This window comes from Phaenicophaeus curvirostris, chromosome 6 (genome assembly GCF_032191515.1).
Source record: "Phaenicophaeus curvirostris isolate KB17595 chromosome 6, BPBGC_Pcur_1.0, whole genome shotgun sequence".
Taxonomy (NCBI): domain Eukaryota; kingdom Metazoa; phylum Chordata; class Aves; order Cuculiformes; family Cuculidae; genus Phaenicophaeus; species Phaenicophaeus curvirostris.
The window spans coordinates 25077769-25100464 of NC_091397.1; the positions used below are offsets into that span (position 1 = coordinate 25077769).

A 22696-nucleotide genomic window follows, 5' to 3' on the forward strand; every position below is an offset into this window, starting at 1 on the left:
CTGAGAGGAATTGAGAGGATGCTGCTATTAGATTCTGATATTTAACCCCCTGTATCATAGCCTGAGCCTTGCCCCTGTACTTCCTTTCCTCTCTGCCCCATGTTGTTACAGCTCAGCAGGCTCCACGCTAGCGGTTTGTCTTTAACACATCTCTAGAAATTATTTGTACACTTACTGAGTTTCACCAGCAAGACGAGTCACTAAGCAGTCTTTACTAGTTGAATTATACTGAGACCCAGCTAATTATGTACCTGGTAACTGAATTACACACAGATATTGCCTGGCCCTTCCTGTCAACTAGAATTAATCTTTCTTTATTTGTATGGTTAAATGATTCATGTAGTGCCTCTTTTGATGTGATTGATTTTCTTTTGATGTGATTGATTTGTATACAAATATCAGGCGATGACCTAGGTCTGTGTTAATGCTTTTATCTTGGTTGTTAACTGTTAATTCTTTTTAGATTTGATAAACAAAACTATTAATTGCAAAGGACTGTGCTCTTTTCTCTTGTTCTCTTTTTTTTTTTAATGCCGCTTGTTTGATCCAGCTGACTGATGAATTCTGACTACAGGGATTTTCAATCACAGTTGTTCTATCTAGCCTTCTCCAAGAAGATCCGTTTGCTTTTAAATTTTATGGTAGGAGGACAAATGTACATGTCATATCAGAAAATGACAGATATCAGGATTTAGCATTTAATGACCTCTTTGAGCAAAGTTGTTGAAAAACACTCCTATAAAATGATTTGACATGAGAATGTTTCCTTCTGGTAGAGGAACAGTAAACAGAAAAGTCTGGTAACCAATTTCCCAACGTATTTGAATTTCTGGTATTTACAAGCTCACTTATTCACATTATTGAAATATTATGTCTGTTATACTGATTTTTAAAGTGCTTACTGTTGGACCCATTTCAATATATAAAAAGGAACAATTACATTATCTTATTTCTTCATCTTCTCTCTATATAAATATATTTAAGATCCCCAGATAACTTAGACTTCAGATTTACAAAGAATTTGAGCACGGAGTCTTCTGCCCCAGTCATTCTGCCTTCATGCCCCCAGACGTGGCTATACAGTGATATTGGAGGTATGCACAGTTGCTTGAAAGCTTCAGTTTCAAGAGCATGTCATAAATGGGCTCACAACGTAAGATCCAGGGAGACTCTAATGTCAAAAAGCTGTGGCAGAGCAGGTTGTGGTTCTGGATCTGGGCTGTGGCTTTTAACTGCAGACTATAAAATCAACTGGTTTTAAACTTACCATGAAATGTCAAAGATTTGTGTTTCTTCACAAATTATCATTCTATTTCTTACTGTCTGTTTTATGATTCATTAAATTAATCCAGCTACTAGACTGCTAGTTCCCCGTTTAATTACATAAACTGGGTTAGATTATCATGACAATACGTACTGTCCAATTCAGTAAACGATTTCTGACTCTAATTTGCTTTCAGTTTGTCACTGAAGAAGAATTTACAGTTTGATCCATGTGGATTGCTATTTGCCAGAGTTTGGACATGGCTATGTAGTCTAACTAGGTAGTGTTAAAAAAAATATTAAAACCTAGAGTATACTCCCAAGTTCAAACTCTGTTATGTGTCCTACTGTAGGGTAGATGACCTTGGATCCCAAGATAGTATCTGATATACTTTAAGTCGTCCAGTATAGTCTGTAGTCTGTCTAACTCCTTCAGCAGGAAACAGGATTATGAACAGGAACACTACATTATGAAAACCCCAAAACAGAGCTTAGTGAGGAATTTAACAATGATCCCTTTGTTCCTGGAAGTATTTGAGGATTAAAATTCTTAACAAAAGGAGATGAAAACCTGAATTGCCTAATCTTCAAGTTGTCTTCCCTCTCTCCAGTAAACTGAAGGTTACTTAGAACCCCAGGAGCACCATTTTTTTCCTTCTGCACTGCCTGCCTAGTTTTATGGTGGTTACTTTCACTTCAGAGTAGCATTCCTCTTTAGTCTCCTTCTTTTTCCATAGCTTTGCATCTTCTCCTGTATCTTCTTTGCATCTTCTCTTGTATCTTCTCCTGTCCCCATGACACCCACATAAGGAAAGACAAAAACAAGCATAGTACCTTGTGGATGAAGCACCTACTAGTTGATTTCTTCAGAGCCAATAGTCAAATGTACAATATTGATCCTACTCCATTCATGTATGTTAAATTTCTCTTTTGAGCAGGACAACTGTATGGAACCCATTGCTAAAGACAGTTTGGACAAAGTTAAAGTGTTTAAGTCAAAATACTGAACAGAAAAAAAACTTAACTTTCATTCCAAGTAGATTTGATTTGATGCAGATATATTCCACTCAATCATGTTATATTTGGCATATTAAATGGCACTTTCGTATTTGTTTAAATTATTAATGTTATCCTCATCATGTGTACTAGATTTTGAGCTTTGTAGGTCTATGGAATGTTCTTTCAATTGTGTTTGTTATTTTTCTTCCTCAGTTGGTGTCTTAGTTGCCTCAGTTAAATTTTTGTTAGAGTTTAAAATGTAGTGACTGAATGTGACACTCAGGTTAACAAATTTTAACCAATGTTTCAAAGTTTAGGTAGAACAAAGTAACTGTAGGCTGGTCCCCTATTGGGCTTTGAAATCTTTGGCATTTGTTGTCCTTGTTTAGATCAGTTTGTAGCAGGAGGCAGTGTAATGAGAGCAGCAAAATTGTTTATTAGCTAGGGACTCCATTTCTGAGTGGTTACTGGCATGGGACAAGGTTGCTGAAAAGGCACAGTAGTAGACCATATTAGAATTATAATTCTTTCATTTCAATTTTCTCATGTCCTTCAAAATAATATAGAGCTACCAGGAGTATTATGTGCTATCTCTGAATTGATACCCCATCTTCCCTCTTACTCCCTCTTACTTACTTCCCACTGACTCTCTCATTTTCTGTCACCACCAGTGTACCCATGCAGGGAAGAATGATGGAGTATATAAAGAATACTTAAAGGTTCATCTAGCTTCATCTTGCCAGATACTTGATGACCTCAAGCCCCTCTTTTTCTATGGAGCGCTGACCATATCAGTAGGGCAGAATTTTAGTGTTTCAAACCTAACAGAGACATGTTGTATGGCATTGCCTTGTAATGCATTTCTGAGATTTTCTGGTTCCATGGATTTAAGGTGGGTATAGGTATATGTGAAATCAAGCAGTAATTTATGTAATAAAACCAGAGACTCTTTATTTGCCAAAGAACATTGCTATATTTGTCTCTTCTTTATGTTTTCCTTGTTCATTCTTTTTATTATGCTTTTCTTAACTGACATGTCTTCAGGGTATTATTAGAGTTGGTAATTAATATTCGTTTACTGTTTTACTTTTTAGCTTCTGGTAAAACATGGTGGAGATTTGTTTGCAGAAAATGAAAATAAAGATACCCCATGTGACTGTGCAGAGAAACAGCATCACAAAGAACTGGCTCTTAATCTGGAATCTCGAATGGTATTTTCACGTGATCCTGAAGCTGAAAGCATTGAAGCTGAATATGCTGCTTTAGACAAAAAAGAGGTCAGAGGATACTTGAAATTTAGGATGTTTTACACATTTATATTTGTAGCAATTACATTGTGACAAAGCTCAAAGTTTTTCCAGTAGGTACTGTGCTTTTTACTGTGTTTTTGTAAACCATTTGATGTTGACACAGCTCCTTGTATCTTTGAAGTTAAGATCGGAGAACAAAACAAAACTGTTGTCAAAGCTAAAGAGAAGTTTTATTCATATACTTAAATATGTGGACTGGCTTGAAAGTGTTGCAGGCTGTGAGGCTTGAGGAAATGCACTGAGGCCAGTAAGCTGGGAAACAGTTGCTCTAAAACAAACATTTTTATTGCTTAAGATGCCTTTCTGTCTGAAAATGAGGGCAGGATAAATTCTGAAAAGGAGAAAGTCTGTGGGATAGAATGTTCTGGTGGATCTTCCTAGACTGACAATGGGTTGAATGTCACCCAAAACCAACTGAGTAGTGCAGGATTTCAAAATAGTGCATTTACTTATTTTATAACATTATGCCTGAAGCTACTGCATACCAGAATTTGTATGAAAAACAGGTAATAACAGGTGTTGTTATTTCAAAGTCAGTTTTTGAAAGAGAGACAACTCACTGACACAAATCGGCTTGAGTACTGGTATACCTTACAGAAGACTGTGGTTTGTGAAGGACAATTTGACCAAAGAGATTCTACACAAAAGGTCCCTCCCCCATCAATTATCAGATTTTAAATAACTAAAAATCTAAATAAGAATACATAGTTAATATATACGTAAATTATATGATTCAGGAAATATTATGAAGTAATTCTGTGTAAATTAAAGGACAATAGATTTCTGTATGGCTGCTCCCTTCAAAAGCATCATGGCCTTGCCTTTTACTAGCTTAGCCCACTTATGACCTAATGACACTTGAAAGTAATTCACATTTAGGTATGAGTAGGCTTAGATCACTTTCACTATTTGCCTGAAAAATGCCACGTAGAGAACCATGGAAGAATTTGGCTTGGAAGGGACCTTAAAGATCATCCAGTTCCAAACTCCCTGCCGTGACAGGGACACCTCCCACTAGGCCAGGCTGCTTAGGGCCCCATCCAACCTGGCCTTGAACACTTCCAGGGATGAGGCATCCCCAGCTTCCCTGGGCAGCCTATTCCAGTACCTCTACACCCTCATCATGAAGAATTTTTTCCTAATATCTAATCTAAATCTTCCCATTTCCAGTTTAAAGCCCTTTCCTCTCGTCCTGTCACCACATGACCTTGTAAAATGTCCCTCCCCAGCAAATGATCACTTTTATTTGAAAAATGCCATGCATGGTCAGTTTTATTTGAAAGTAAGAAAGTCTTTGTACTGTTCAATTAATTTTCTGGCTAATTTTCTTGAATAAATTCAAACATGAACAGTCTTAATTAAATTGTTTATTCCTGGATGACAGGTTTTAAGATGAGGTTTAATATATTTGAATTGTATATAGAAATAACAAATGTAATTAACTCAGTGTTGTTTATCTGAATATTCCTATATAGAGCCACCCAGATGGTTGTAAGAGTATAGTTGGACATTTTAACCACTTCAAAAGACTGCTGCAGTTGCCTGCCATCAGTCCAGTTTGCTACTCCTTTGGTTATACAAGTAGAACTGTTTGGATGGTTGTGCTGTCAACTGCATTACATCAATGATTTGGCTTAAAAGAGTAAAAAGTTTTCAAGAATACTAATATGCAATTGTTTCATATAGCCGGAGTATTTTTTATCATTATATTTTTACCATGGGTTTGCTGGCATATGCACCAGCACAGCTAAGAGAAGAGTGAACTTAGAAATATGAGTGTAGCAAATCAAGAACCACTTGAAAAGGATTTTTGGCAGGAGAAAATAATGTCTCATGACTGTTTGAGGTAGATGCTCAGAGAAAGAACAGATTAAAGACTTGATAGTTAGAAGGGACTGGAATAAAAGGTAATCATGTTAATGAGATGCCAAGAGGTGTAGCCAGGGGAAGTTTATCTTTTAGTCTCAACTTTCAGTGCAGCCAAAATGGGTTGGGAAAAAAAAAAGCCTTAGAAAGACTAGCACTGGACTGCAATCCAAATAACTACATGTCTTCGTCCTCCAGGTCTGTGGGCAAATGTCTGAGATGGGCAGTGATAGTTCCACTTAGCACTGTCTGTGGTGATGCATCCAGTTGTTATCTTAATGATGCATGAGAAATGATCCAAAAGCTTTCTCCAGAACGCGTGTCCTTCAGCAAAATTGGCCCTCAAAGATCATCCTATACTCTTGTTTTCACAATTTCATTTTTCAAAAATATTAAACACTGAGGGAAGTGAATGCAAAATGCTTGTTTAACACAGTATTTGGGTTGTAATTGTTCAGTGAGGCCCTTTAACATCCTTCCAAAACACACAAAAAAAATTCATAAAGAATTAGGAAACTTTGAAATGCCAAGAAATGCATTTTCAAAGTCATTGCATCTCTTGAATGAAGGTTAAAGGGAAAGATAAAACATCTGAAAACTATCGCAGGTAAAACAGCTGAATGGACTTAACTCCAGCGTTTATGATATACACAGTAGTATCTGGAATTATAGTATGCAATATCTCCCCTTCCAGACCTGCCATGTTTACAGCAGAAAATAATCCTCTTTTTCATACAGGGCAGAAGATTTTTGTAGTGCTCTGTGCAGTGTCATTGAATTAAGTGTGTATACTCAGAAATAACAAAGCTTTGTTCCTGGTGTTGTTATTCACATTGAAATATTACCAAGGAATTACGTGAGTCCTCATGTTTAGAATTGCAGCACCTGTCATAATGGAAAAAATAGCTTGCACTTACCTTTCTTTGACTATAGAGGCTTTCAAGCTGTTAAGACATACAGATTGCTGAGTAGACCCACATTTCAAGTTTGAGAACTGGACTGCAAAGAACTGTTCATCTTCCATGAGTTCAGTTTACTCTTTTCACAAGGGTTTCTGAGTGAAATCCATCCCTGTCATACATTTACCCAGCCTTTTAAAATCTCATTTTACCACAGTGCACCCTGAGGAATATTTTTAAAGCAAAATTTCTTTTTTTCTTTTTTCTCAGTACACCTCAGACATTTTTAGTGAGACTGCAGTTAAAGATGGGTAGCAAACAGGCCCTAACAGAAACTCAAATGTGATTTCCAAGTGCATTTCCACAAAATGCAGTTGGGAGGGAAAACAATGCACCAACACACAAGCAATCTGGTTTTCCCCTATGTAAAATGGAAATACCAGCTATTTTAAGAATGGAGTATAAAGCATGACTCTTAACAGTATAGTTACTTGTAACAAAAGAATATCCATCTATGATGCCTCAGCAGTGGAAAGGGTGTTAGAAAACAAGCCAAGAGAGTATTTCAGATTACCTACTTTGTAGTGATTATTTTCTCTTACTTTGTTGATAAACAGTCTGGAAAAAAAAAAAAATCTCTGTTATAGAAAATCCGAAGTTTATATTTACCTTTTAAATCTAATGAGGTTATAATAAATGACTGTAACTATTTTTTAAACTGTTTTTATAGATTTTGGTTGGTTTATTTGCACAGTCTTTCAATTTGCTATTTATTCATATTTGTCTTGGTGTTGAATTCCTAAAAGATAACAGGCCCCTTCATTTCAATCACATCATGCAGTGTTCTACACTTACATAAGAAACACCTGGGAATGAGCAGGTCATCCAGAACAGTTTTGGCTCTCAGTCATACTCAGAGAAATATATTGCACAATAACAAAGTATATAATTAGTTCATTTTACATATGTGCCACTGAATACTGTAGAAATACGCTGCTAGTGAATGTATCACAGATTTATTGAGTGCATAGTAATTGGAATGGTTTTCTTCAGTTTCAGAATTTGTGTCATATCAATATATGTATAATGCAAATATAATAAATACAAAGAGTTATCTAAAATGATTAAAATGTACTTTATCTGTACAGATAGATAATGGTTTATTAAGTGAAAGTAGGGAAAGGACTACAGGTAGTTGAGCTATATAGACATACATATACGTATACATAGAATGTATATTTTATATTTTAGAGTGTATATACTTATATTTGAATGAGTTAATTGGAGTATAGATAATTTTTTATTTTTTAAAATATTTGACTCCATTAACTATAGAACTCCATCCACCCATAAAGGAGGATATTTACATGAAGTATATTTGATACTGTTTAATTATACAGTCATCACCGTAGGAAAGAGTTACTTTGCCCCTATCTGTTTTAATGGTATTTTGAAAGTGAAGAAAATAATCATAGTTTGAAACGAACTGTTAGAATACTCAGCCTACATGTTGAAAGTACATTCAGGAGAAAAACAGTTACAAAATTTATGATATCTAAATATTAGTAGTAAAAAATCGAGAAGAAAATAGTTAAAAAGAAGGAATCTTGAGAATAAAAAAAGGATTGAAATCTGTAGTAAGAAGCTCACCAGTCGATTAAAGCAATGTCTCAAATAGTATGTTCCAAAATCATTATATAGTTAAATGACGCTAATATTGAACAATTCCTTTTTCACTGCAAATATCAATAAAGAGCTCTTCCACAAGTGAGTATTGAAGGAGGTCCCTGAGCATCATGAGCTGTAATCCAAATCCTTTACAGTATGTGGCAGTTCAGAGCTAAGTCATCAATGTTTGAACTAGTTAAAAACAAACCTCTATGACATTGCATAAAAGATACACATCTTTATAAGTTAAGGCTCTGTCTTTGCAAGTCTCTCTAAGACAATATCTTGTACATGTGAATGTTTTTAAGGTTCACATTGTAGAAAGCCTTCACTTCCCAGATTAAGCTACTTAATAGTACCAGCCTAAAATTTCCTTTCTTTCAGTTTTTTCTGTGGATGTATAAATTGTTTCATGAAACAAATGTCTAAAGCTTCAAACACATTCTTTAGAAATATTTCGTTCATTTCTTAAAAAGATAAATTTCTTAAAAACCACGGGATCCCAAAATCACTGCTAGGTTGTGTGGAGTGATCCCGCTGAGATAATATAATAGTCTCTTACTCAAGGGAGATAATTGCCAGTGTTTGACCTAGAACCAATCAGTTAAATATAATTTTGAGCGTATCTGCAGGATAAAGTACTAGGTCCTAAAATATGTGTGTACATAGCAGGTTTGACACAAAAGGCATTCCTTTTTATGATGTATCTGGTCTTCGAGAAATGAGTACTGTTGTGCTGACGAAGCTATTTGCTTTACAATTGCAGTTCAAAATGCAGTTAAATTCAGTCAAGACAGTTTACTCTTTGCCTCCTTTTTTTCAGTATTTTCTTGCATTTCTTCTGAGTCCAGGCACTCAGCTGTTTGTATGCCTGTCTCTCTGACATGTTCTTATAAATGGTCTCTTTTTAAGAAATTAAATAGGTCAGTCAGATTTCAGCATGCTATGAATCAAGTGGTCCAGATTTATTTCAGTGCAAGCCATTAACATTCAGGTTGTCCTTTACTGAGTCATGCATGATCAGCAATGGAAGGATATACAGCAACTCCCTGAACTTGGGCAATCAAGACAAAGGTCAGGACACTTGCAGTCCATTTCTCTTCTGCTTTTCTTGCTTTCTCAAAAAGGACAAAAATCCAGTCATGACACCATATTATCCTTGCCAATCACAAAATTTCTTTTCTTATATTACTGACTAGATTACAGAAGTGGTCCTTGTGGGAGTCAGTTACATTTTTAGACGCATTTTATAAAGTTCAGGATGATACCTAGAACATCAGAAACATGTTTTTAGAGTAAGTGTCTCAAAAGAAGAAAATTATTTAGAGGCCCAGGATAGCCATTTCTCCCCATCTCTTATACCTTATGCTGGTTATCCTCAAAGAGTTATGGACAAGTAGACTTCTACTTAGTTTGCAAGCTTCCAAGGACAGAACCATTTTTTTTTGCTCCATGTCTATGTGTGTATGCATGCATACATGTGTGTGCATATTATGTAGCACTGGAGTGTCCTGGACTATGCTTTACATAAAATCAAACTGAAGGTCATAAATAATAACAGTGCATGTTCTTAACTGTGGTTATCTCTTATCACTGGTGCTCTGTGTCCTTTCTTCTCCAAATTGGTGAAGACAGTTGCCATTTGGTGGTCAAGTTCCTAATTAGTCCTGTGCTCATACGAGTTTTATGTCAATTTTTTGTTAGCCATCCTTTATATAAATAAAACCAGTGCATGTAAGAATAACTTTTTTACACACCCTTTCTACCCATTCACTGTATATATTCCACCACTTGTTTCTCTCTCTCTGCCTTTTGGGTATTCTCACTGTGCAACACTAACAAATAGATTATTTGCTGTCACGTTCTTTCTTTCTTAGTTTTAAGAAGCAGTCTGCAGAACATGTGTATGCATCTCTAGTATTTTGGTTGGAACTAATCCAGAATCCTAAAACTATCACCTTTCTGTCTTTCTAATTTGACCTTTATTTAATGCTGTAATAAGGGGATGGAGCTCCAGGCCAGGAAGGTATCTGGATGATCTGCTTTGACTGTGTAGGGCTATCAGAGTTGGCCACTCCTTCTCAAAGAGAGTTTTGACATCTTCATGTATAATGAATCCCTAATCTTGGAATATTCAAAAGCCATCTGGAACGGTCCTGGACAGCTGGCTCTAGGTAGCCCTGCTTGAGCAGGAGGGGTGGTTGGACCAGGTGACATCCACAGGTCCCTTCCAATCTCAACCATTTTGTGTTTCTGTGAACCTCTGACTGCAGGTCTCATCTATCCTATTCATGACTGATTCCTCCACTTCTACTAGGGTAGATATTGCCTTAAAAGACCTGTACCTGATTCCGTTCACAAACACATCTCTTCTTACAATCTAATGTCTCAATGTACCCTCCTCTAGATCAATTCAGTGGGTCTCAAGTCATGTACAAAGTTAGTGTCAGAGGATCTATACGCAATAGGTTAACCCCTGAAATCCTTAGTTCAGATCTATCATGTATTTTCATACCCATGCCACAATATTTGAGGCTTAATCACTTCAAATTTCAGCTAGATTCTGTGAAAATGTTAGGCTAGTTCATCATTTGAAGATGGCCTCCAACTATAGGGGAGAACTCTAAAGATACTGTCCTTTAGATTTTAAAATGTACAAAGATCCTCCTATAAATACTGTCAAATGACAGTGTTTCCATGTAGCTTTGCATCATCATTGGTCTGTACAACGAATAAATTTTGTCATATATTACCTCATAGTTGAGGTGATGATCAGTAACAGTGTTCTAATTTTTATATGAAATTGGAGACTAATTGGGTAATACTGCTAGATGTAAATTGTGTTTCTTCTTCTTCTCAAAGCCATATGAGGGGCTAAGACTTCAGGACCTGCGAAGGCTTAAAGATATGCTGATTGTGGAATCTGCTGACATGCTTCAAGCGCCGCTGTTTACGGCAGAAGCTCTACTTCGTGCACATGGTAATGCAAAAACTTAAAGACTAAATAAACTATCTTCAGAAAAATCAGAATTGCAGCTATATGCTTACTTTTCATTTCCAAATAAAAGAGAAGTAACAGTTAATCAAATACCAGAAGCAGAAAGAAATACGGCTGCAGTATGTCAAAAAGCATTGAGGCGGAGGACAAGGAGCCTGGTAGGAAAGTGATTCAAGCTAGGAATTATAATGGAAGACATTTTAATTTATGCAGTGTGGAGAAACAGAGCCTTCTTGTCTTCGTGAGAGACATGGAAATGGAACTTCCATGGTTTTATATGTCAAAAAGTCAAATTTGTTGTACTTTTTTTGTCAGACCATTTGTTTTCTGCCACTACATATTTGTGGATAGAAGTAGATAACATTTTTTTTTACTTCTTGTTTAGTTTTGTTACAATCAAAACAATCTGACCGTTGTAATAAATGGTTGGAAATTGCCCTGGGGTTGAGATCTTACGAGTGTATGTGCTTTGAAGGATTTTTATAGTTACTCTTTTCAAATAGGGTATAGTTTTCTGTGTGTATATCTGTAACTAGTTTAATTTTACTGAAGTCACTTTGTGCTCTGATCATGTAATTTAAACTGGAGTTGCCAGAATGGGGGTATACTGAACTCATTGTGTTCGGCCCAGGCAAAAGTATCTGTCTCAAACTCGGTGAAAGCTTTAGGCTTTGATTCAGTATTCAAAACTTACGCTTAGTAAAGCATCTGCATTGTTACTGTATGGCAGTGGAAGGGCTCAGGCAGTTCTGGTTTACGTGTTCATCACTGTATTGCTCAATTAAGCTTTCATACCCTGTTATTTTTGTGGGCTCCTTGTGAAAATAAAGTGGGAAGAGTAAAATAGGAAAACATTGTTTTAAACCCACATCTTCCAGACTTCCATGGGGAGGTAAGGTACCTGAAATTCATCTCTCTTGCTTTAATTTCAATAGTGGGTATTTCTGTTCCTTTTAATATTGAATTAAGTCAACATAACTTGTGTATCTGATGATATTTAAGGCACAGTCTTTGCATTTTTTAACGTTTGATTATTTGTTAAATTCTTACAATGTGTTTATAATACGTGCACTATTTAAATGCTATTTTGGATTCTCAGAATACTTTAATTAAGGCTAAATATTTCTAAATTATTTGACTGAATGGATACGCAGATTCTGTACCCTGTGCAGATATTTTTAAGAAAAAAAAAGATAGCAAAACTATTCAAATCACAGCACAGTTGCATTAAATCCAAAAGCAGTGAGGTTGATGTAAATTGTGGAGAAATGTCTGCCAGCGTCTAGCGAGCAGGAGTTGAAAGGGGAGAAGAAATAGGTCTGTGTTGCAAAGGTCGTTCTTCTGATGTTGCCTTAGTGATGTAGTGGTAACTTGATGCAATTGGCCAGTACAGAGAAAGAAGCACAGACAATTTGCAAGTCATGAGAAAGTTAACTGGTTTGCCTGCAGCTGTAGTCACACACTGAAAATTATTAAACATAATTTATTTTATATGAAGTGAAGACATAGAATTGGTTCAGCCTAGTAAAGGGAATAACTGAGCTATTCGGGAAGGCGTAGATAATTAGGAAACACCAAATGCCAAATTGTAATGTTTTTACATTTAACTTGAAATCCATAAAAAAATAATATGAAATGTTAACTTAATTCACATATTTTGTGTGAAAAGTATGTTTTAAATTCTTGGAAAAACCATTCTTACGTAAGACTTTTAAACAGTTTACAGACAAGTAATATTTAATCCATCAAACTTTGTTTTCTTTTATCAAACAACGACATCAATTTACTGACACAGGCTGGGAGGGTTAAGAGTAGAATGTGTTTTGGTTTGGGGTTTTTTTTGTGATTAAGAGACAGAAGTATGTAGAGTTAGATCAAGATAAAAAATGTTGTTATGGCAATCATGACAATAAATAACTTTAGAGTTTTTCTGCAAGTGTTTTTTCAACTTTGTTCCTCTTTCTTTTCTGTCCATGACGCAGCAGTTGATTTCAGGATAAAAAAGAGGCAATTCAACTAATAAAATTCATAAATTAGTAAAGAAAGCACAGGAAATACATTTAGTGGCATCTTAATCCTGGGTAATTTTAAAGATACAGTACAAACAAAGGAGCTCAAGAAAACTTTCAGCAATTTTTTTTGCTTAGTATCAGTTAACTCACCTCTGAAAGACTATAAGCTCAGGGCAATTCAAAAAATGCTAGTAACATTATATTTTTTGAAGTGTAAATATGTTCAGGACCCATGTCTTTAAACAAATGAAATTAAACTAACTCATGATATGTTTTAGCTTAGATAAGTAAGCACCTGAACAATCATCTCCAGTTCAAAGGCACTTTCTCCTGTTAGGAGGGAGCAGATTTTAGTATGATAGCAATTGTTATTTGACAGAGGCAGTATTTTCACTAAGTTCTGTGCTTAGAATATGTACCTTTTTTTTCAGCATTAATACAGTACAGGAAGGCTATTTGTCTTTTTCTTATAAAATTTAAAATTCAGTAGAAACAACACTGATCTTTTAATAGCATTAAGTTTCCAGTGGGACTACCTAACATTAAAAAAAATATTTATTTTAAATATTTTAAATTTTTTTTAAATGGGAAATTTCTCTTTGCTTCAGAAATTCTCATTCATCCGATCTGTGCATAATGTTGATGGCTTTAGATTCAAATGAAGATAGAAATTCGGTAGTTTAAATGAGATATTTTAAGTATTTTTAATAGGAAAAAGAAATCACTGTTCTTAAATCTTTAGTATTACTGTTTGGAATTGGGAACAGTGATTAAGAAAGATTTGAGTTAATTTTAAGGTCTTCATACAGAGTAAAATTTGTTTCGCTAGGTCTTTTTCTGTTTGTAAATGGGCAACATTAACACAATCAGTAGAAGTGAATCAATAGTGAATAATTGCTGTTTTTCATAGAAAGTGAAAGTATTGAAAATTTTGTGGTGCAAGGGCTGTTATATATTTGATCTGACGGGAAGTCACTGCAGTTCTCATTTCTGGTTGAGTCTCGTAGCTGCTACAATTGCTGTAAGTAAATAATAAAAAAAATAATTAGGACAGATATTACAGGGAATGGAGATGCTTACAGTGCAGATATTTACATACACATTGTGTTATATATTATCATGGAATGTGTTCTGTAAAATTCAATGTCTAAAGTTCCATTCACTTAGACTTTATCACATTAATTTATTTCTGAATTTTTTAGCTTAGTGTTTATACATTCTTTTGAGAGTGCAGTTACAAAATGTATTTTAAACATTGTCTGCTGCATCTATATATTTATTAAAGACTGGGACAGGGAGAAGTTACTTGAAGCATGGATGTCTAATCCGGAGAACTGCTGCCAACGTTCAGGGGTTCAGATGCCAACTCCCCCTCCAAGTGGATACAATGCGTGGGATACGCTTCCTTCTCCACGAACTCCACGTACTACTCGTTCTTCTGTGACTTCCCCTGATGAAATCAGCCCCTCACCAGGAGACATTGAGACAGCTGTGGTAGGTTTAGAAATAGATGTGAAACCAATGGGGCAAAAGAGCCTTTTTTCTGATCATGGTGCAGCTATGTGGACAGGAGACCTGCATAGTCATCTCATTCTGAAAATAAGTGTAAAGTGTTCCTCTTTCCAAAAGTGGTGAACAGAGACTTTAACACTTTTAACATTCTATGTAACAATACAATTGAGCATCTGACTAATAGAAAGCACTCTGTTTTCACCTTGGCTGTCACTCACAAAATAGCATTTTGGCCAGCTACAACCACATGAGTGTGTTTGGCTCTTTTGAGCTTCTTTTCTCATCTCATGCTTATCAAGATGTTCAACTTCATTGTATCCATTTCGCTGAAAGTACTCAATGCCATGAACCCTGCCTTTTGAAAATTTTTTCTTTAGAAAACAAAATTCTCTTTGTCTGCATTTTGAAATGTCAGCCCACTGGTGTACTGTAAGCTTATAATGACTTTTACTATGTGTGGGCTGCTTCAAGTGGTTTACAAGGCTATTGCAAATTTGAAATATGAAAGCGCCTTTCATTAAATTCAGTGTGGTCTTTTGGAAGACAGAGTTCTCCTTTTAATAATCCACAGCTGCAGCATTATAAAACTTTTGCTCCATGACCTAAGCATTTTTCTAGAATATTATATGCAGTCTTGCAAATGGATTATCCCCAGATCGCATATTAAGATTTTGCATTCCTGCATAGAAATCTTTTATTTCTTTAATTTTAAAAAGCTAAAAAAGAAGTTATATTGAAGGAATAATGTTATCCTACATTTAGTTACATTAGTAGTTAAGTATTGTCCAGGAATATTTCCTAATTAAAATGTGTAATGACATATTACATTTCTTCAACTTTACATTGTATGTTCTATTTGTCATTATGGTCCATAAGCCAGGAATGCAGGGTTAGCTAATCATTGCCATTCTAGATAGTGTATCTAAATTTAAGTGCAGAGCTATATGTTTAATATTCGTGTTCATAATAAAATGGTATAAAGAGCTTTCAAAATGTTTTTTATGAAATAATACATCTTTTTCTAAACCCTCTTACTTTGGCAGGAAAATGAAAACTCAGAGGAATAGATAAAATAAAACCACAAGCTATAAAACTCTTTTTCAGACTTAACATTACACGTCCTATCTTAAAATTAAAGCTGATCCAGTACATGTTCCGTACTTAAAATTTTGAACTAAGGGCTTCATGAAATTCCTTGTTTTAAAGTTACATAACTCCTATAAATTTAATAATGAACATTTTTGATGCATTATCAACTTCTAAAAGATTTAATTTTGGCAATACAATCTGAAACTACTGAAACAATGATAAATGCCTTCCTCGAGTTTTGCACTTTAATGGCCAACTTTTTTTTGTTTGATTTTGCTTTGCCTGTAGTACAAGTGCTTTTAAAAAGTGGCATACGATAGGCTGACTTTTTAAAAATCGTGTGTGTATAATATCTAATGTATTGAAAGTTACAGTACATTTTCATGGAATCTTTGTTCCAATGGAAAGCAAAAATCCATTTTCACTCCTTGAAAAACATGAGTATTTTCACACCTAACCACAAGCAATGAGTAATTTTTCACCTATACTTTAAATGTTTTTGGAGTAATGGTCTCAATATTTAGTTTTTTTCTGCAGGTCTTAGTTGGATAAAATTCAGCAGTAGTGTCTCCTGTTGGAATATTTACAGCTTAACTTATTCTTTATTTTGATCAAAAGCCTCAAAATATTTTTAAAAAATAGTATTTAAGTAGATGATTACTTTAAATAGTTGCTGCTGTTGCACAATCAAAATGATCTGCCTTGATTTGGACCTGATTGTGTGAGATGCTGAACATTTCCTGTAGCCTCTGTCATCTCCAGCTCCATTTCTGGCTGCCTGTGAAGTTGATGAAAATTTCAGGTCCCTTTTATCCCTAGAACTCTGAGGTCCCAGTGCTCTGCAGGGTAAAGCACTTACTGAGCCAAAGGACATGACGGAAGGCACTCCAGAATGTGCTGTTTGAATAGAGGAGTATAGAAACAGAGATACCTCATCTTTCCCATTTCTGTTTCTGTAGCTTAAATAACTTCTTCTGGTTACAGTTAGATGCTTTCCTCTACTGAGAACTTCTCTAGATTCTTGCTGAGAATTTCCAGCATGACATATCCAGCTAACAACATGAAATGTTTTAGGGTATTTCTTAATCGGAAGTATTTTTTTCATCTACAGTGTGACATTTGTATGTGTAATATTTCTGTGTTTGAAGACCCAGTGGATATGCCTTGTGGACATGACTTCTGCAGAGCATGCTGGGAGGCGTGAGTATATGCACTTTTCTCTCTTTGGAGAAACTTTCATACTTGCCATTTTGAAGAGGAAAGGGCAGAGACCATAAACAGCTAACATTCAAGTACTGTTTGAGTTTCAAATAGGCGTTGGTTTGACCCTATGGAATATTCAGTTCATCGCTCACAGTGGCCATCAACTGTTTTAGGCTTACATAACGTTTGTTTTGGTTCAGATTCAACAAAACCCTTACGCAAATGTTTCAAGCCTGTGTGTAAATAGATGAGCCTACTCTTTATTTGTTCAGTGTATGTGTGATGTTGGCAGTGTGCACGTGCTTAATTACACCTCTTAGTTTAGCACACTAAACTTAGGCATTGTAAGTCCATTTCCAGCCAGAAAAGCAACTAAAATGCTTTCTTACATTGAGGGTTAAAAAATGAGGAGTAGATGTAGCTTAAAAGTTCTGTTAGTGTAATGCTCGTTACTACTTTCTTTTTTAAAGTCAAAATAGTAATGCTAGTAAAAAGCTCAAGATGTGGATAATTATGGTAGCATAAATATTAATCATACTTCCCAGGAATAATTACATCTGTATGTAGTGCTTTTATATTCATCTTTGTCCCCATTCAGGAGATTGTACTACTTGAACTGTAGCACTGTAGTGCCTTGTTAGAGTGTCATATCAGTGCAGCTAGTCCTAATGCAGGTCAGCCCAATTTGCATGAATTCATTCCTGCTATGTCAAGGAAGAGCACTTTCCCTTGTACATGAGCATTTAGAAGGCTATTCTTTTCAGTGGCAAGAAAATAAATAGTCATGCTTCTGTTGTCTTGCAAATTGTTATGCAGCAACCTGGAATTTACTAAGAGATCATTGGCTTGACATAGTGCTTCTAATTTGGGTGCTGAACTATGTGTACTGTGATTTGTACGTGCACTCAGAGCTACAGTTCAATGTCAAGCAAGTGTTCACAGTGGCACATCTAGGGTGGGATTCATCTTTCTGGGCCAGTCCTCCTTAAGTTACTCAGAGCATAGCCAGGGCTGAGTTACCCCATTCCAAGAAATGAATCTAAGATGGGATGACTTGGCAAGTCTCTCTGCCTTAGCTATTAAAGAATCCCAGGTGACAAACTTAGATTCGCTGCCTATCCTTTAGATTATTAAAGTTTTATTATCTTTTAAACTAAGCCACCTTGTGCACTGTTAGGTAAAGTCCGGCTTTCATCAGATTTGTGATCCCATTCTGTCTTGCATTGTGGTGCTTGAGGGCTGTAGAGGTCTTCATTTGGAAATTTGTTTCTAAGGCAGTCCTATTTTCAGTAGGTTAGTTGTAAAAATTAATTGCTTATCAAATTAATTATTTCCTGGATTAATTACAGTTATATGTTCTCTTTCTGATTTAAGTTAGAGGTAATGCTTAGTTTAATTAAGCATTGCATAGCTGTCTGTTAAATGGCAAGGATGGAAACTAGAAGTACATAGGGCTAAGCATAGCTGATGGTGCTCACTTTTGAACCAGTGTTCTTTTATTTAATTATGCTGTTCATCAAATCTGTAGCCCTTTTGAAGCATAAAGGGGTACTTTCTATTCTTTGTCTAAAAATTGATTGATGTAGATATCTGTGAACCTAGTATAAAGTATTCAGCAACCTTTTAATTTTTACTTTTTATTCACAAATACTGACTGACAAAATTCTGGCAGATTTTTGAATCTGAAAATTCAGGAGGGTGAAGCTCACAACATTTTTTGCCCAGCATATGATTGTTTCCAGCTTGTGCCTGTAGACATCATAGAAAGTGTCGTTTCCAAGGAGATGGATAAAAGATACCTTCAATTTGACATTAAGGCAAGTTATCAAACTCTTCTTGTATTCTTTAACTGAATTTCATTTTTTAAAAAAAAACTTAAATCTTTTATGTGAAACACTGCTATATATCTGTACTCTTTCAAGTAAAAATTCATAAATTAATATGTACTCTGAATTACTGGCTCTCTTATATGCCATAATATCAACGTTTAATAGATCACTGAGAAAAAAGAAAGTTGCTTTAATTGCTTAAGCAAAAATGCAATACTTCATAACGTGTGACCTAGTGCAGCATAAATAAAATCATGTGATCAAACTTATATTTGTAACAGGTGATGTGAAGTATTTAATCAGCCAGACTTGTTTGTGTTGACAATGTAAAATTTAAGAGGTTTTGTATTATTTTTATTACCAGAATGCTGCTTACATTCAGAAATACTACCTGTTTCAGTTTTGAAAATTTATTGGTACAAATGAATTACTTCATCTTTTTTCCCTCCAGTGCTTAATATGATTGCTAAATACAGGAGGAGAAGTAGGAAAACCTTCATTTGGGTTTCCTGTTTGTTTTATTTTATGTATTTATTTCCATCATTGCATATTGTTTTTAAAAATAGTCTTTTAATTCACCTTTTTTCTTTTTTAGTAAAGTAGTAATGAGCTAAGCTACTTTGTCAGTGGTGGCAGAGCAAAAGAAAGTAGAGAAATATTTTTTGTTTACAATACAATACTTCCTCTGTGTGACAAGTTTCTTTAATACACAGTAACAGTCTTACAAGGAAAGACGAAATTAAATGACTAGATAAGGTTGATCTTTTACATGTTAATATTTCAAGTAGCTGGTGACCAGCATAGGTTTGAAACAGAGTAGTGAAAGTTCCTTTTCCTTGTAATTTATTAGATATGTTTTACATTAGACCTCTACATTAACCAAAAAAGATTCAAGGTAAATGCCTGTGTCTAGCTTAGATTTCAGGTTTATTGTGCATGGGATATATTGTAGGATTTTTATTTCAATCAATAAGGTTTTAATTCTTTTAAAGTACAAGAGTCAGTTCTGTTAATGAATGTATTGCTGGTGCATATATAGTAGAATTTTACAGTAAGCTATATCACAAAGAAATTGACTTACACTCGTTGAAAATTTTATTTGGGATGCAAGCCATTTGTATTTTAGCGGAAGTGTGGCATGCTGTTGTTATTTCAAAAAATAAACAACAACCATTTTTAAGGTTAAGTTTAAATTATTTTCTTTTTATAACTATTTTTATAAGCCTAATAAGGTAGCTACAAGATTGTCCTGATTCTTTTTTGCTTTGTTCCTTCAGTAGAAGATTATGAGTACAGATTGGTTTATATCAATGTTGTAATCTGATTTTATGTGGTTAAATATTCTCCTTTTTTCCTCCAGGCCTTTGTTGAAAACAATCCTGCTATTAAGTGGTGCCCTATTCCAGGCTGCGAAAGAGCAGTGAGGCTAACAAGACAAGGATCAAATTCTACAGGATCAGATACACTTAGCTTCCCTATGCTAAAAGCTCCTGCTGTAGACTGTGGCAAAGGGCATCTTTTCTGCTGGTTAGTACTAGAAACTTATCTACGTAAACTCACAGTCACTGTTGTTCCAGGAATTTATAAGTCCCACTTGAATCCAAATGTGCAACAAAAATTTGTATGGGATAGTATGACTATACTATCCAGTATCCATGCACTACTTAACCTCACATGCGCAAATATTTTACTTATTTTTGGCTCTGGTAAATGCAAGGCAGTGGTGTGGCTTGTTGTGATGGTCTGTTCTGAGCAGACGTGGGATGGTGGTGGGAGGGATTTTTGTGTCTTCTCTGGAGAGTGGCAGTAGAATTGAAACGTGGCATATTCTGAGTTGTACCACAGAAAATCAGTAATTTTTAGCTCTTTCTGAATTTTATTGGAATCACATTGAAGAAGCTGGAGTTGAAACCAGGATTCTGGAGGACATTTTGCTTTGTACAATAGCCATTCTGTATGCAGGATCACTCCAATCATTTAACTTTTGGATCAGCACTTTTTCTTTATGTTATCTTCTGTTGAGTCTTAAAATGAATAAAAGCTTGAGGAGCAAAAAGCCATAAGATATTTTAAAAATATCCCTCATATTGCCTGTCTTCAGTAGTTCTAAGGAAAGGACAACAACTATATCAACAAAAGCAAAAAAAGGTGGGATATTTTTCTGAACCACAAAGCAAAGCCCTATCCTAGTTCCTTGAGCCTATCAGACTGACAATTTATGCCTATTATAGTGGGACATCCTTTTCACTGTTGGAAAAACAAAAAACATCAACCAAAGAACAGACATTCAGGCAAGCTGATGAATTGAAACCACGATGCAAGAAGAGATCCTGAAAAATCTGCTTGATTCCAAGTATCATAAGGCTCAATAAAAATAACGCTTCTGATTTTACTTCTTTTCCCATACGAATTGAAAAGAAGAAGGAACAATAGGAAGGTATAAAGAATGAAAAAACAACAAAAGCCAGAAAACGGAAGTTCTTGGAAAGAGGTTGTTCACAATGGATGGAGAATTCAGTAGGAAACAGATCTTGTGGAAAGAAAGCATAAAATGTTTTTTACCATGAAGATATAACAAACTTTAGTACTATTCCACAAGAAGGTATCATCCTCTCATCCGTGCTTCGGATTACAAACAGAATCAATTTTTACATTAACCTGGCGGACAGAACTTGAGACCACTTTAGTGTAATATCAACGCGGTCCTTCAGACACTGTCAGCCTCTGTTTCTTTTACATAGGCTGAATGCAGTAGCTCCCCAGAATGAACTCTTGAGTGTGAAAATGTCCTCTGGATGGCTAATTATTATAAGAAATGTCTTTTTTTGTGCTTCCTGATAATATTTCTGAATTATCTTTTTATGTCAGTGCTTTGAGATACTGCAGAAGCAAACATGGTTAAGGTCTTGAAAAAGACTTCAATTTGGCATCAAAATGTCCAAGAAGGCCTTTCCAAGGCTTTTTTTTTCATTCCCACAAAAGTACATGAAGAGTTTCAGCGATGGCAAGAAAGTTCTGCTAGCAACAAAGGCATCCTGCAGTACTATAAATCAAAGGCATCTGCTGACAACAGCCTTATTAGTCTTATAGTACAAAATCCCTGTGCATGAATGAATTCCTCTGGAGAAAGAGTATTCTTAGTTTCATCGTTATTGTGTGCTTCAAGGGAGCTTGCATTGTCTCTTTAAAGTTCAATCAATACATTCACAGTTCCATACTTATGTCACTTCTGCAAGTTTTATCCAGGTAATCTACAGCTTAGAAATTATAATTGCAATTGATACTGCATTTAGTAAGAGACTCTTCAGAATTTATATATTAGAAAGCCCCAACCATCCCTTAGGTATTCACTTAGTTTTTTCAGATCTAGCCTTCATGTCCATAAAAGCAAAAAAAAATCTCTGAGTCTGCTGAGCAATTCCTTTTTTTTTTTTTTTATTTTAATGTGGAACTAATAATCTTCCTCTTAAATACAGAGTTTCTTAGAATTTACTCACCATTACCCACCACTAACAGCACCTGCAACAAAATGTGATCTGTTGTAACAGATACAAAGTTCAGAAAAAACATTTTGAGGTATTTAAATGTAGTACAAATGAAAACTACACAAATCCTACATCTGTGTAGTATCAGATACATTCCACGTATTAGAACCCCTTCATGCTGTTTCAGAAGCACAAAGAACTGTAGCAAGCAGACACTTCTGGAAAACAGCTGGAACACAGAATGCATGCTTAGTTATTACAAATATGGAGTCCTTATTGACACATCTACACCAAAGCACCATCTGGAAGCCATATATCTGCCACTGTGTAGTGGTGATTTCCACTCTTAAAGCTCGTAGTAACTTGGAGAGAAGCTCAAGGGACTCATTTCTCCACCGTGTCCATGTAACTAAGTGAAAGCCCCCATTTAAGAGACTGGTGGAAAGAGTAAACATCCATAAATACTTAATGCTGGTGTTAAAGGGCTTCAGTCTTGTCTCAATTAAAAGCTTGAATCTAGTTAAAGATTAATTATTGCAACTGAATAGATGCAAGTAACTCTA

General features: G+C 35.3%; 1 protein-coding gene across 1 annotated transcript in view; it reads left to right on the plus strand.

Moving 5' to 3' along the window:
• ANKIB1 (ankyrin repeat and IBR domain containing 1) overlaps positions 1-22696 on the plus strand; it is a 98965-nt gene that overhangs the window by 53033 nt on the left and 23236 nt on the right. The window contains exons 4-9 of the mRNA XM_069859615.1: positions 3357-3539; positions 10868-10985; positions 14301-14509; positions 16728-16816; positions 18492-18636; positions 20009-20175. Coding sequence (XP_069715716.1) covers positions 3357-3539; positions 10868-10985; positions 14301-14509; positions 16728-16816; positions 18492-18636; positions 20009-20175 — 911 coding nt within the window. The remainder of the gene's footprint in view (positions 1-3356; positions 3540-10867; positions 10986-14300; positions 14510-16727; positions 16817-18491; positions 18637-20008; positions 20176-22696) is intronic.